The sequence below is a fragment of the Carassius carassius genome, chromosome 5 (genome assembly GCF_963082965.1).
Source record: "Carassius carassius chromosome 5, fCarCar2.1, whole genome shotgun sequence".
NCBI classification, from domain to species: Eukaryota; Metazoa; Chordata; class Actinopteri; order Cypriniformes; family Cyprinidae; genus Carassius; species Carassius carassius.
This window is the reverse complement of record NC_081759.1, coordinates 19,032,370-19,046,045: the sequence shown is the minus strand read 5'-3', so window position 1 is coordinate 19,046,045 and position 13,676 is coordinate 19,032,370. Positions and strand designations below refer to the sequence as shown.

At 41.5% G+C, this 13,676-nt stretch overlaps 1 protein-coding gene across 1 annotated transcript in view; it reads left to right on the top strand.

Moving 5' to 3' along the window:
- The first annotated feature begins 1,460 nt into the window (after positions 1-1,460).
- LOC132140196 (alpha-tectorin-like) overlaps positions 1,461-13,676 on the top strand; it is a 47,580-nt gene continuing 35,364 nt past the window's right edge. The window contains exons 1-5 of the mRNA XM_059549004.1: positions 1,461-1,608; positions 4,390-4,512; positions 5,263-5,432; positions 6,691-6,830; positions 13,163-13,344. Of these exons, the coding sequence (XP_059404987.1) occupies positions 5,294-5,432; positions 6,691-6,830; positions 13,163-13,344 (461 nt within the window). The 5' untranslated portion in view covers positions 1,461-1,608; positions 4,390-4,512; positions 5,263-5,293. The remainder of the gene's footprint in view (positions 1,609-4,389; positions 4,513-5,262; positions 5,433-6,690; positions 6,831-13,162; positions 13,345-13,676) is intronic.

The window sequence follows — 13,676 nt, the reverse complement described above, 5'->3', positions numbered from 1 at the left end:
ATTTCCTTCAATGGCTATAAACATCATGAAAAGGCCTGGGAATTCCTTCCACTGTTCAGAAAAAAGATGACAACAGGTTGAGCAATGACGTTTTTACATTTTCAGTATAGCTTGCGTAACGTGTAAAAGCATATCTGGGACGCAAGATTCTCAACAGAAAAAAAAAGTCTCTACGGAATTATTTTTTCAAATAGTACAGGATTAGGGTGAGGATGATGACCTTAGACCCTTCAAAAACAAAATCACAGAAGTGAGTGAAACCAGTGTGTCTGTTTAGACTTCACCTATCCTTTCAAAAAACTTGTAGACCTTTTTAATCTTTGTCAATTCCTGTCTCTCTTCTGGGAAATGTTATGAATGAAAGAGCCTGTTAGCATTTTTCACTCTTGTGAGAGCGATCAAATCTCTAACATTATGTCTTAACCTCATGTCTTCTGCCTCGACATGACGCCTGTGGACACAAATGAGAAGAGTCGAAGGCAAACATTATTATTAGCCTTCTTTTTATATGGACAAAACTTGATTCTTGACAAACTTGATCGCGTGTCGTTAGAATTATCGCGTCATCCGCATATAACGTTACTGTGTTTTCTGAATCACATTAAAAGCATTAAGACGAGAAGAAATGTAAATGATGTTTAGCATTAAATAAGCGAAGTGTTCAATACTTAGTAAACTTTTACCGGAATGTTTTCTTCATTACCAATAACAAACTGCAATTTCAAACCCAACAACCATACTGCCACCTTTCAGACAGGAGACTCATTACAAACATATTACAAATAGTGACTGAAATAAAATAAAATAAGATTATGATAGTAGTATTCTAAATTAAGTTAGAATTTGCTTCTAGCTTTAGTTTTTAACATGATACCTCAATAAAAAATTAATAAGTCATTTATAACACATATGCATTTATCTGGCTATTAAACTAAAAACAAGAACTTGATGCTAATAAAATAACAGTTTTAATAAACGAGATGTTTTCAACGTTTTCCCCTAATCACTACAGAATAATTGTGACGTTATATTAAAATGTAAAGGCAAACTGTTGTTTCTATACTTATAGTATAAAATATTTTATCAAAGAAAACCATTTTGACTTGTCATAAGGCTAATGAGTAATTGTGGATTTTATTAGTTGCCAGAGTTGCGACGCAATTTCATTAGACAGCAGTTCATTTTAGAGTAACGTAATTTGGTTGTTTGTACACTGAAAACAAAAATGCAAACATTAACGATATTCAGGGCAGTGTTCTTGTTTTTTACACGCTAATGTTTTTTTCTGTCATCTCAGTATATTGATAAGAGGCTTCCCTTTTGACCACCAACATTTGTGAATGTAATATTCATTGTAAATCGATATTTATTCAGATTAATAAAGTTGTTTTCCTCGTAAAAGAGTATAATAAATATGTCCACGTCTGTTACACAGTGATTGGTGTGTGCGATGTAATGCTGCCTCCCTCTGTTCTGGAGCAGCAGGCAGAAAAACAAACAGCCCTGCTTCACCAATAGGAAGTGACTACAGTAGAGCTTCGTGTTCAAAATACTGTCAACGGATCAACAACAAAAACAAGCAGAACGATTTGCTGAACCTTTTCATTGGTAAGCGTATCAAACTACTCAAATAAAACGCCACACATATATTTCTCCTTTTATTTATTGAGCCTATAGAGGACGAGACGGCCATTCGATTTACACTGTAACGTACGTTATACTTTTATTTTTTTTCAAACATCCAGCATCGTAAATATTCTCTCATTTTGTCATCATTTTATATTTGCATTTTTATCTACAGGTTGCATTTATAAACAGGTTTAATTTTATTTAAACCATCGAACTACGTTTCGGTACAGCCTAATGTTGTTTTGGTGATAAATAAATTAATAAAATCCACGCGCTTATTGGCTGCTGTCGTCACCTTTGTGTATGCCTATTAGAGTGCATTACGCCTGTTTTACTCTATATTTAGCTGATCATGAAGTCATACAGGGAGTTTAAACGGACATGCACTGTATTATCCGTTATTGTTGAAAAACACTTAAACTCATGAAACTCTATAACAAAAAGCGTTGAGCGTGTAAATACAGGAAAAGTTTGTTTTGCAGAGCCGTAATTTAGAATCTAACCAGTCGAACCAGCGCTAATCCCAAACAAACGCGTTGTCATGGCAGCCGTGCATTCGAGATTCAACGCGTTGTGGAGACGCACTGCTCAGCTGTTGACAGCGTTCAATGAGCAGCTGGCTCCTGTCCTGACCCGAGGCGTATTTTAGGGCAAGTCGAGTCACGTAAACTAACTGCGTTCGTGCCAAGACAATAAATCGACTATTTTCTCTTGAAACCTTTTTAAAACATCTGTTGTTTTGAGACATGTAATAATCGGTTTCATTGGGGTTGTTGATATTCACACTTTTCTGTCAGTGGTTGATTCTCCAGGTCTAACGATAATGGAAACGTAGCTTATTTTCTTATTTTAGATAAAAAAAAATTGCCGTATTTGCTAGCTTTCATTACTAGTCTTGTGGTGGACAATTAATATTAATTAAGTTTAATTGTGAGCTATCAAGTTAATCCACAGGGAAAAATAGAAAAATATTTAGTCAAAACCTATATTTATCTATATCTCTATTATATCTCTATTTTCCGGTCAAAAAAATAATAAAAGTGTATACTGATGATGTCAGTTTGATGGTATGGGCAGAGCATCCAGCCACCAATCTGCTGTCAGCTAGAGATGGTGAGGAGGTGTGTTGAAATCAAGCTCCGCCCTCTGCTTTTAACTTTTATTATAGCTTTTGACTCTGCAGACGACAAGCGGTTTGGAATATACTGTTTCACCTGGAAATATGTAACAATATCTAAGCAATTTCAGGTTCATACAGACTTTAATACAACAAACATTAATTCTCAAATGAGAAACAGTTGTAAATTAAATTACATTTATGCATTTAGCAGACGCTTACAGTGCATTCAGGCTATCAATTTTTACCTATCATGTGTTCCCGGGGAATCGAACCTCGAACCATGCGCTTGCCAACGGAATGCTCTACCACTTGAGCTATAGGAACACTTGTAGTCATTACAGTTAAAAGAGCCACTCACCTGCAGGAATGGAGGACCCACCTTTTACAGCCAAACACCTAGTTGTTTGTCAGATTTGATTTGATTCCTTATTTAAAATGTTTTTGAAACATAATTTTGACAGTTACCAAGAAACCTTTGTCAACAATTAACAAACAACAGAGATCCAGACAATTCCTGAAAGACAAAATCAAGTTCAACGACCTAAATTTTTCAGTAAGATATTCATCACAATAGAGAAGCAAAGCCATTTCCATTTAATGCCGACTTTAATATTTTGTGGATTTTAGCATGATTAAAATGCAGTACTCAAGTCCAGAAGAGTCCATCTGTTTTGTAACACGTTAAAGTAATGTTCCAACTACATGAGTTACCATGAACTATCAATGAAAAAAAAACATTTATTAATTTTATGTAAATTGTAATTGTTTAACATTTACTTATACATTATTAAAATTAAAAGTTGTATCTGGTAATATTAAACCTAATATTAATCCCCAATGAACAGTTTTGTACTGTATATATATATATATATATATATATATATATATTTTTTTTTTTTTTAAGGTATTTCTCATTATTAATGTTATTTAATGCATCTTATTTCATATCTAATGGGACCTTATCCTAAAAAACTGTTAAAAAAATGACAGATTGGTTCTGTATATCACTTATATTAGTTACATAAAAAAAATGTTTGGTCTCTAATAGGAGTCCCATTAGTCCCATCCACCCACCACAGGTGTTTTCTCTCTCTCTCTCTCTCTTTCTCTCAAAATAAGAAAACACTTTGTCTGGTCTGAACAGACAAGGTTTTGGAGCAAGATGAATCTTGCTTTAAAGTGTAGTTTGTGAGATGTGCTTTGAGTGGACTTCACAGAAGATTGTGACAGCTATCTTTCTGTGCTGGATTAGATTTAGATCACTTTTCTGCTCATGGAAAGAAACCCAAAGACGGAATAAATCAGCAGGCCAATCTTTTAGCAATAAAGATCTCTTTACACTTATAGATTCATCTGTCTAGAAGAGGCTCATACGTAATGTTCAGAGTGCAACATCCATTTGCACCACTGGAGTTTTCCCATTGTGCTTCTGTATAAAACAGCAACATATGGGAATCGGACAAAGCATAGTTAGATCCGATTTCAAGGACAGACCTTTCCATACCAGTGCTAATGTTACCACATTTGTCTAGGCATCATAAAGGGATAGACGAATGATTGTTCTGTGACCACAAGCTTTCCATGTGACACATGTGCAATCCTCTCATTTGTCCATTTCTGTCTCTTCTTCCTCTCTTGAGTCAGGGGCTGTGGGACACCCCCAGCCCTGGCCCACGAGGCCGCAGGTTAAGAGATCCATCCCTGGATGCTGTTTGGCAGGAAGCCCACCATCAGTGTGCTCCTATTTGACCTCCAGATCAAATGTGAGTCAAAAGATTTCACTTTTTTGGCTTAAACATTGTAACATTGTCTCTTAATATTGAAATCAGTTGATTTTTAGCGTGTAGTATTTGTGTTTTGATTATTTGAACATTGGTGCATGTGACAAAGGGTCAGTGACGTGACACTCTTTTTTTTTTGTCTTATCAGTTTATTAAAAAAATACATTAAAATGCAAGTCCTTTATTATTAATCCTTTATTATTTATTAGAAAAAAATATATTAAGAAAGTGCTTTGGTCCACAAAATTAAAATCATCTAGTGTTAACAAGCAGAAAAAAAATGTAAATAATTTTTTATACCCTAAATCAAATGTTAAAAACCAATTTGGAGTGTACACCATAGGTATTCAAGGTGTTTTTTCTTACCTTTTACTTGACATTTTTAGAGTAATTGAATTTACACTGTTTGTGTAAATTGTAGTAAAGTTTTTAAAAACTATATAAAACCAACATGAATATGAATAGCAAATTTCTGTGACTCTGCACGTTTTTGTTTACTACTTTTTTTTAGATGATTTTTCCTTTTTTATCATGGACAACGTTAAATGTTATTGACCTAAATATCAGCTCTTTGAAACTTGTACTAATCCTTGCCCTGGTTGAAAGTTCCAGAGACCCCTCGTAAATTGTTTCTTTCAAGCACATGCCTGTCCACTTTGTCGACATAACTGATAAACTTGTTTGTTTAATTTTTTTCACCTAAACACACGCTACTCCTCTGTGTCTGGTCAGCTGAAGGTGTGAGAGTGGCAGGAGAGGTGAGATGGAGTCAGAGGAGACAGAAGGACGCACTTTAGTGCAGGTGATCAGTGAGAAGTACAGCCCGGAAAACTTCCCATACTGCCGTGGGCCAGGAGTTGGAGTGGTGATCCGGTCAAGTCCCCAGGGTTCACCGGTCAAAGGTCAGTTTATTTTTGGCCGTAGGTGAAATGCTAAGCCTGCTAGTTAAAGAGGGTGTGTTAGAAACAATCTGGATCCTGACACAGTGGTTATTGCCATTAAACATTATTTTTTTGCTGAGCCTGTTGAAGAGCACAATGTTTTCATTATAGTAATGTATTCTAGGGCCAAAATCTAAGGATTTTCTGAAGATATTAAGTGAAATGCTGTAAATACAGTTGCAATCAAAATAATTCCACCCCCTTGACCTGCAAGACATTTTGCTGCGCAGAACAACATTTTATGAAATCAGTTCAACAAAGGCATCAGTAAAGTATTAGAGAAAGTTTGTTAATACTCTTCTGAGTGATTCTGAGAATGGAACATTGATGAATCATGATAAAATTTAAATTTGCTCTAAACATTGATGTTCAAAATTATTTTAACCCCCTTTGTGCAGAATATTTTATTCTTTAAAATCACCAATAAACGCTGTCTGTAAGTGTTTAGAAGCTTCTGTCACCTCACTACTACTTGGCCCATCCCTCGCCTGAAAAACTTCTAGATCACTGATAATCTTTGGTTTTCACATTGCCACTGCTTTCTTCAAAAAAGAGACTGAACAGGTCACTCAAGTACATTCTATGACTGATCCCTGAACCAAGCAGTAGTAGATTTGGATGTGTACTTTGGGATGACTGTCCTGCAGGAAAGTCCATTGATCATCAGCTTCAGTCTTTGCACCAAAGGCATCACAATTCTTGTCAAAATGGCCTGACACTTTAAAGAATCCATGATGTCCTTCATACATACCATGGGTCCAAAAAGTTCCAGTTTGGTCGCATCACTCCATAAAACATTCCTCCAGAGCTCCACAGGTCCACACAAATGAATTTTATCAAGTTCAAGTTGGCTTTTTGTTCTTCTTGAACAAGAGTGGTATTCTGCAAGATGTCTCAACATGAAGGCCATACTTGTCTATTGTTCTTCTTACACACTGCATTGAAATGGTTTTCCTCCTTTCATCGGGTCATCTTGCAAGTCTTTGGCTGTACATTGCAGGTTTTTCTCAGTTGCTCTAAGAAACATTTTTTATGATATTGTGCTTTTTCTTCAACACACTCAAAGGTTTTCTGGTAAAACACTTTTGTAAACACTTTAAGCTAAGGAATAAGGCTGAGAGCTGTGTCAACCTGTATGGGTGGTTGTAACTTCTTCAAATTCATCTATACATTAATTGGTTATTTAAAGGCAGTTTATGTCTCCCTCTGTGTGTATAAGATCGTCTGAATCTACCCAGCATTCTGGTTCTGGATGGTTGTGGAATCACAGAGGCTGGAGATGAGGAGGAGGTGGCCACTTTCTGTGCACATGTGGTTGAGCTAGACCTCTCTCACAACCAGTTAAAAGACTGGGGAGAGGTGAGAAAAATGTGTTTGAGTCACACAGGTTTTGTCTCGCTGTATGTCATTTGTGTATATAGCACAAAGAATGTCAGTAAGGTAACACTCACTGTACCATTCAGTTAAATTCAGTGATTAGAATTATCAGTGATTAATGCATTAGGTATTATACACTAACAATGAACAACACTTTTAATGTTATTTTATGCAATTAAAAAAAAAATGCTATAATGCGTAGAAATTAAGATTAGCCAAGGTTTAAAAAATGCTGTAAAAGTATTACTGCATTAAATTATGGTTAATGTATAGAGACGTATTAAGTTTAATCAGATTTCACTACTCTGATGTTGTTAGAAAACAAGTATTAAAGGAAAAGTTCACCCAAAAATTGAAATTTATTCACCCTCAGGTCATCCAAGATGTAGATGAGTTTGTTTCTTCATCGGAACATATTTGATTTAAAACGTAGCATTACATCACTTGCTCACCATTGGATCCTCTACAGTGAACATGTGCGGTCAAAATGAATGTCCAAACAGCTGATACAAACATCCACAAGTAGTCCACATGACTTCAGTAAATCACTTAATGTCCATCAATACATTTCTCCAAATCTGTTCTGATAAAGAAACAAACTCATATACATCATTTTTGGGTCACATGTACCATTTTTTGATGAAAATTCACTGTTGAAATCATCTCGGTTACGTATGTAACCTTGGTTCCCTGAATAGGGAACGAGATGCTGCGGTGACGTCACCACGTATGGGAACACCTTCGGTGTGACGAATGTCTGAAGCCCTATACCATCCCGCCAATCTTATTGGCCAAATAGCGCGTGGCACCGCCCAGCATGCGTAAGCATATATATACCTGGTGCCGCGCGCCATTTACCTCAGATTTCATGACGAAGAAGAAAGCTATCAAGGTACGGCACGGCCAGAACCGCAGCATCTCGTTCCCTATTCAGGGAACCAAGGTTACATACGTAACCGAGATGTTCCCTTTCATAGGTCACTTCGATGCTGCGGTGACGTCACCACGTATGGGAACGCTATACCATCACGCCTGACGTACCTGATAGCTTGGATCCAAGGAAGCATCTGGTCAAGCGGAGAGAACCCGGGAGCCAGGAGCCATCCTCACATCCAGACTGTAAGACCTGATAAAAGTGCTCGGTGAGGACCAGCCTGCCGCAGCACAGATATCATCCATAGAAGATCCACTGAGAAAGGCTTGAGAAGAAGCCACTGCTCTCGTGGAATGACCTTTTACTCCTAAGGGCGAAGCGAGCCCGCGCGCCTCATAGGCCAAGGAAATAGCCTGCACCAGCCAATGGGACATGCGCTGTTTCGTAACTGCATGGCCTTATTCTTATGTCCAAAACAGACAAACAGCTGGTCAGACTCACGCCATGGGGCAGTACGATCCACATAAGTCTTTAACGCTCTCACAGGGCAAAGACTTAGATCCCCAGACTCCGCCGCAGCAGGAGAAAAAGCCTCCAGGACCACCTGCTGAAAGCGAAAAGGGATAGATGCGACCTAGGGACATAATTAGGCCTTGGTCGCAACAACACTTCCACAGAGTCTGTGCTATAAAAGTCAGGATTTATCCGGAACAATTCCAAGGGCTCAAACAGATGCCCTGATAAACCATGCAACACAATGGAAAAACCCATGAAGGGACCCGCACGGGGCGGAAAGGCCTCAGCCGTCGCGCACCCTGTATGAACGAGAAACAGTGGATGACGGCCCACTGAGGCACCATTTATATATTCGTGGTAAGCTGAATGGCTGCCATGTAAACCTTAGGGTAGCTGGTGTCACTCCATCCGAAAAACGTTCCTGAAGGAACTCCAGTACTGACGCCACTGGGCAGTAAACTGGATCCATATTATGAGTTTCACACCAGGCCGTAAACAGTCTCCACTTGAAAGCATATAAGCGTCTCGTAGAAGCTGCTCTAGAATTCAGTATAGTCTCGGTAGTTTCAGCAGAAAGACCGGGACATATGAACTCACTCTGCTCAGAGGCCACGCCCACAGATTCCATAGATCTGGCCTCGGGTGCCAAATCAGTCCCTGTGCTTGTGATAATAAATCCTGTCTGAGGGGAATCTCCCATGGAGAGCCCGCTAACAGATTGATCAGATCCACAAACCACGGCTGTGTGTGTGCCACCGCGGAGCCACCAGCAGCAGCTGTTCCACCCTGTCCACCCGTATTCTGCGTAATATCGCCGAAATCAGACAGATTGGGGGAAAACGCATACAAACTGGTCCTGGGCCAGTTGTGGGCTAATGCATCCAAGCCCAGGGGTGCTGGAGGGCATAGGGAGAAACCAAAGCGGGTAATGCGCAGTCGTGTTTGACGCAAACAATTCCACTTCGCTTCCCCGAAAATCTGCCATAGGAGACTCACCGTTTGGGGGTGCAATCCCCACTCCGCTTGCTCCAGAGTCTGCCTGGATAGCAAATTCGCTCCAAGTCCAACGTCCGGGGACATGAACAGCTCGGATCGATAGAATTTAGTTCTGAAAACAAAGAACATGTTTAGCCAGCCTGCACAGGGGGCGAGAGAATAATCCTCTCTGATGATTCAGGTATGACACAACCGCTGTGTTGTCTGATCTGAGCAGCACATGACGGCCGATCAGCAGATTCGAGAAATACTGGAGAGCCAGAAAAACAGCCAGTAATTTCAACCTGTTTATGTGCCAACTCCCTTGACAAACAGCTCCCCAGTCGGTCAAAGACACATCCGTCGTGACAGTCTCTCGGGAAGCGCAAATCCCCAGCCGGACTCCGGTCAGGAGAATTCAGTCAGGAGAATTCGGTTGACATACATATTTTTAAGCGACATCACACATCGCCGTGTCACCGGAATCGTCCAATGCGGAGACAACGGGGTGAAACATTCCATACGTAAGCCCAGGCTGTTAAATGATTCAGCACAAGATCCCCATGAGAGTGTGCTTGAGTCTGCGATTGCGCTAAACACCAGCTAATCGCCTAAAATAGTTCAAACACGAACGCCCTGGTGCCGCAACGGGGCCAGAGATCCATCCATGCATTTTGAGAAATACTGATACGCTTTGCTCTCTAAAGCGAATCTGAGGAACTTCCTGAGTGCAAGATTCAGATGGTGTAAACCCAGAATGGGTCGTAATCCGTCAGTGTTTTTTTTTTTTTTTTTTTTTTACCACAAAATGACGGCTGTAAAAAACCCCGCCTCCATCTGAGAGGGGTGTACTTCCTCTATAGCCCCTTTGCTCAGCAGAGTTGACATCTCCTGTCGCAGCACCGCTATTTCCATCGGCTTCGCCACCGTGGAAAGAATTCTGCGGAAAGGAGGCGGGCCTTATTGAAACTGAATGGTGTATCCATGATAAATCGTGCGTAACACCCATAGAGAAATGTCGGGCAAGCGTTCACACACGGCCGAGACCATACTAGCGGTCTCAAAATTTCCGCTTCCTGCAACGCTGTCATACATGTTAAAATATCCGGGCACGAAAAGCTCGTGGCGTTCGTGCACAGGGGAAGTGTATGTATAAGAGCCGTTGCGTCTCGTTGTGTATAATCCTGAAACGTGTCCACAGCAGGAATTAGGCCAACAGATTGAACATCGGGCTTTGCCGCTAGCGAAAAATGGCGGCTGTGCGAGCCGTCATAAATGGGTCGTCTGTGCAGGACCCTTGAATCGCCCCTCGAATTCTGAAAGCTGGATTGCGCAGAGTGTCTGAGGGAACGTTTGGCATTACAGCTCAATCCAATGCTGCTCGAAGCACAGTTTGCTGCGAGGCAAACAATGTAGAATGTGGGGACTGCAGTGAGAGGGTTAGATGTGCATAGCAATCCAACAGCACTCTCTGGTGGAGGGCACAGTCCCTGGCAAGCATTAAGGAAAACGCATGCGTCAAACTCGCTGCGTTTCGTTGTGTATAATCCTGAAGCGTATCCACGGCAGGATTTAATCCAACAAGATAAACATTGGGCCACGCTGCTAGCGAGAACGCGGCAGCTGTGTGAGCCGTCATACACTGGCCATCTTTGCCAGCCTCCGCGCCGTCCCTCAAACTCTGAAGGCTGGATTGTGCAGAGTGTCTGAGGGGGCGCGCGAATGAGAGCTCAGTTCAATGACGCTCGAGGTGCCTTTGCTGCGAGACAGTCAATGTTAGAGAACATGAAGGAAAACGCATGCATCAAACTCGCTGCGTTTCGTTGTGTATAATCCTGAAGTGTATCCACGGCAGGATTTAATCCAACAAGATAAACATTGGGCCACGCTGCTAGCGAGAACGCGGCAGCTGTGCGAGCCGTCATACACTGGCCATCTTTGCCAGCCTCCGCGCCATCCCTCAAACTCTGAAGGCTGGATTGTGCAGAGTGTCTGAGGGGGCGCGCGAATGATAGCTCTGTTCAATGACGCTCGAGGTGCCTTTGCTGCGAGACAGTCAATGTTAGAGAACATGAAGGAAACGCATGCATCAAACTCGCTGCGTTTCGTTGTGTATAATCCTGAAGCGTATCCACGGCAGGATTTAATCCAACAAGATGAACATCGGGCCACGCCGCTAGCGAGAACGCGGCGGCTGTGTGAACCGTCATACGCTGGCCATCTTTGCCAGCCTCCGTGCCGTCCCTCAAACTCTGAAGACTGGATTGTGCAGAGTGTCTGAGGGGGCGCGCGAATGATAGCTCAGTTAAATGACGCTCGAGGAGCCTTTGCTGCGAGACAGTCAAATGTTAGAGTGTGGAAACTGCAGTGAGAGGCTTAGATGTGCATTAGCAGTCCAACAGCGCTCTCTGGAGGCGGGCACAGTCCTAAGCAAACATGAAGGAAAAACGCATACGTCACATTCGCTGCGTTTCGTTGTGTATAATCCTGAAGCGTATCCACGGCAGGATTTAATCCAACAAGATAAACATCGGGCCACGCCGCTAGCGAGAACGCGGCGGCTGTGTGAACCGTCATACGCTGGCCATCTTTGCCAGCCTCCGCGCCGTCCCTCAAACTCTGAAGACTGGATTGTGCAGAGTGTCTGAGGGGGCGCGCGAATGATAGCTCAGTTCAATGACGCTCGAGGTGCCCTTGCTGCGAGACAGTCAAAGTTAGAGTATGGGGACTGCAGTGAGAGGGTAGATGTGCATTAGCAGTCTAACAGCGCTCTCAGTGAAGGGCATAGTCCCTGGCATATTAACATGAAGAAAAGCGTGTGCGTCAAACTCGCTGCGTTTCGTTGTATATAATCCTGAAGCGTATCCACGGCAGGATTCAATCCAACAAGATAACATCGGGCCAAGCCGCTAGCGAAAACGCGGCGGCTGTGTGAGCCGTAATCCACCATTTGAAGAGCAAAACTGTTGATTAACGCGCTCGAGTGGGGGAGAGCGAGCACATGGAACTCCAGTGCATCACTGTATTCATATTCAAGCCGCACATATCGCCCCTAACCAACACCTCGTGCGGGGCCTCGGCGACCGCAGAAGCGAAACGGTGGGGGTTAGACGCGAGGCGACTAAAAAATACACTCCAGAGCGCGGATACTTCCTAATGGCGTTAGTGCACAGGGGAAGTGTATGCATATTTTACTGTAGCCATAGGCTATCAAGGAGAGAACCTGTAGAGAGGCTGCAACGAACCTCTCATAAGTGCCTCCTCGTGATAACCCATCATACGGCTCCTACCTTTCGTTGACTCATCGCGTCCGCGGAGAGGAGTATACTGCTCGTAGATGATCGCTGAGAACGCGAGATAATAGGGCACAGAAGATTCGCTTCGTACTGAAGGAATGAAATCTGAGGTAAATGGCGCGCGGCACCAGGTATATATATGCTTACGCATGCTGGGCGGTGCCACGCGCTATTTGGCCAATAAGATTGGCGGGATGGTATAGGGCTTCAGACATTCGTCACACCGAAGGTGTTCCCATACGTGGTGACGTCACCGCAGCATCGAAGTGACCTATGAAAGGGAACCAGTAATTTCCATAGGAATCCATGTGAAATGAAATTTTGAATAATAGACAGATTTAGATCAGATCTCTTTTCACACAAATTTGCTGTTGACAATCAGAATGCTGTTTAATTTGAAAGGGATGTCTGTCTGGAACAGCTTTTTTCCCAGCACAATCTGGCAAATTTTATGCATTTTTATTCATGTAACTAATACATTTTAATACCTTTATTTTATTCTTTACAAACTACTTTTGCTAAGGTGCTATTTTTACGCTTATGTTAGACTATAACATTAAAAAATACAGTGATATCAAGGTCTGCTACTTGACACAGGCTTGACAAGAAAAACTGCTTGGGTTTGGTCAGTTTTTTTTCTCTCCTCTCTGTAGATAAGCAAGATCCTTTGTAACATCCCTAACCTAGACTTTCTCAATCTGAGTATGAATCCACTGAGAGGGTCGAGTCTGGAGCCTAGCGCTGCTGAAGCATTCTCAGGCCTCCGCCGCCTCGTGCTCAATAACACGCATGTCACCTGGGACATGGTGCATGCACTTACACGAGAGATCCCAGAGTAAGTGTGTGTGCCTTGGTCTGAACCATCTAATGTGTTTGTATACATCATTTATGATTTACTTGTGCAGTTTTTCATTAGTGCTGTCAAACGATTAATTGCATCCAAAAAGGTTTTTGTTTACATAATATATGTGTGTGTACTGTTATATTTATTATGTACACATAAATACACAGACATACAGTATATATTTTGTGTATTTATATGTGTATATATATTCATAAAATGTATATGTAAATATACGTTATATATTAACATGACATATTTTTCTTAAATACATGCATGTGTGGATTTATATATACATAATAAATATACACAGTAAACACACATAT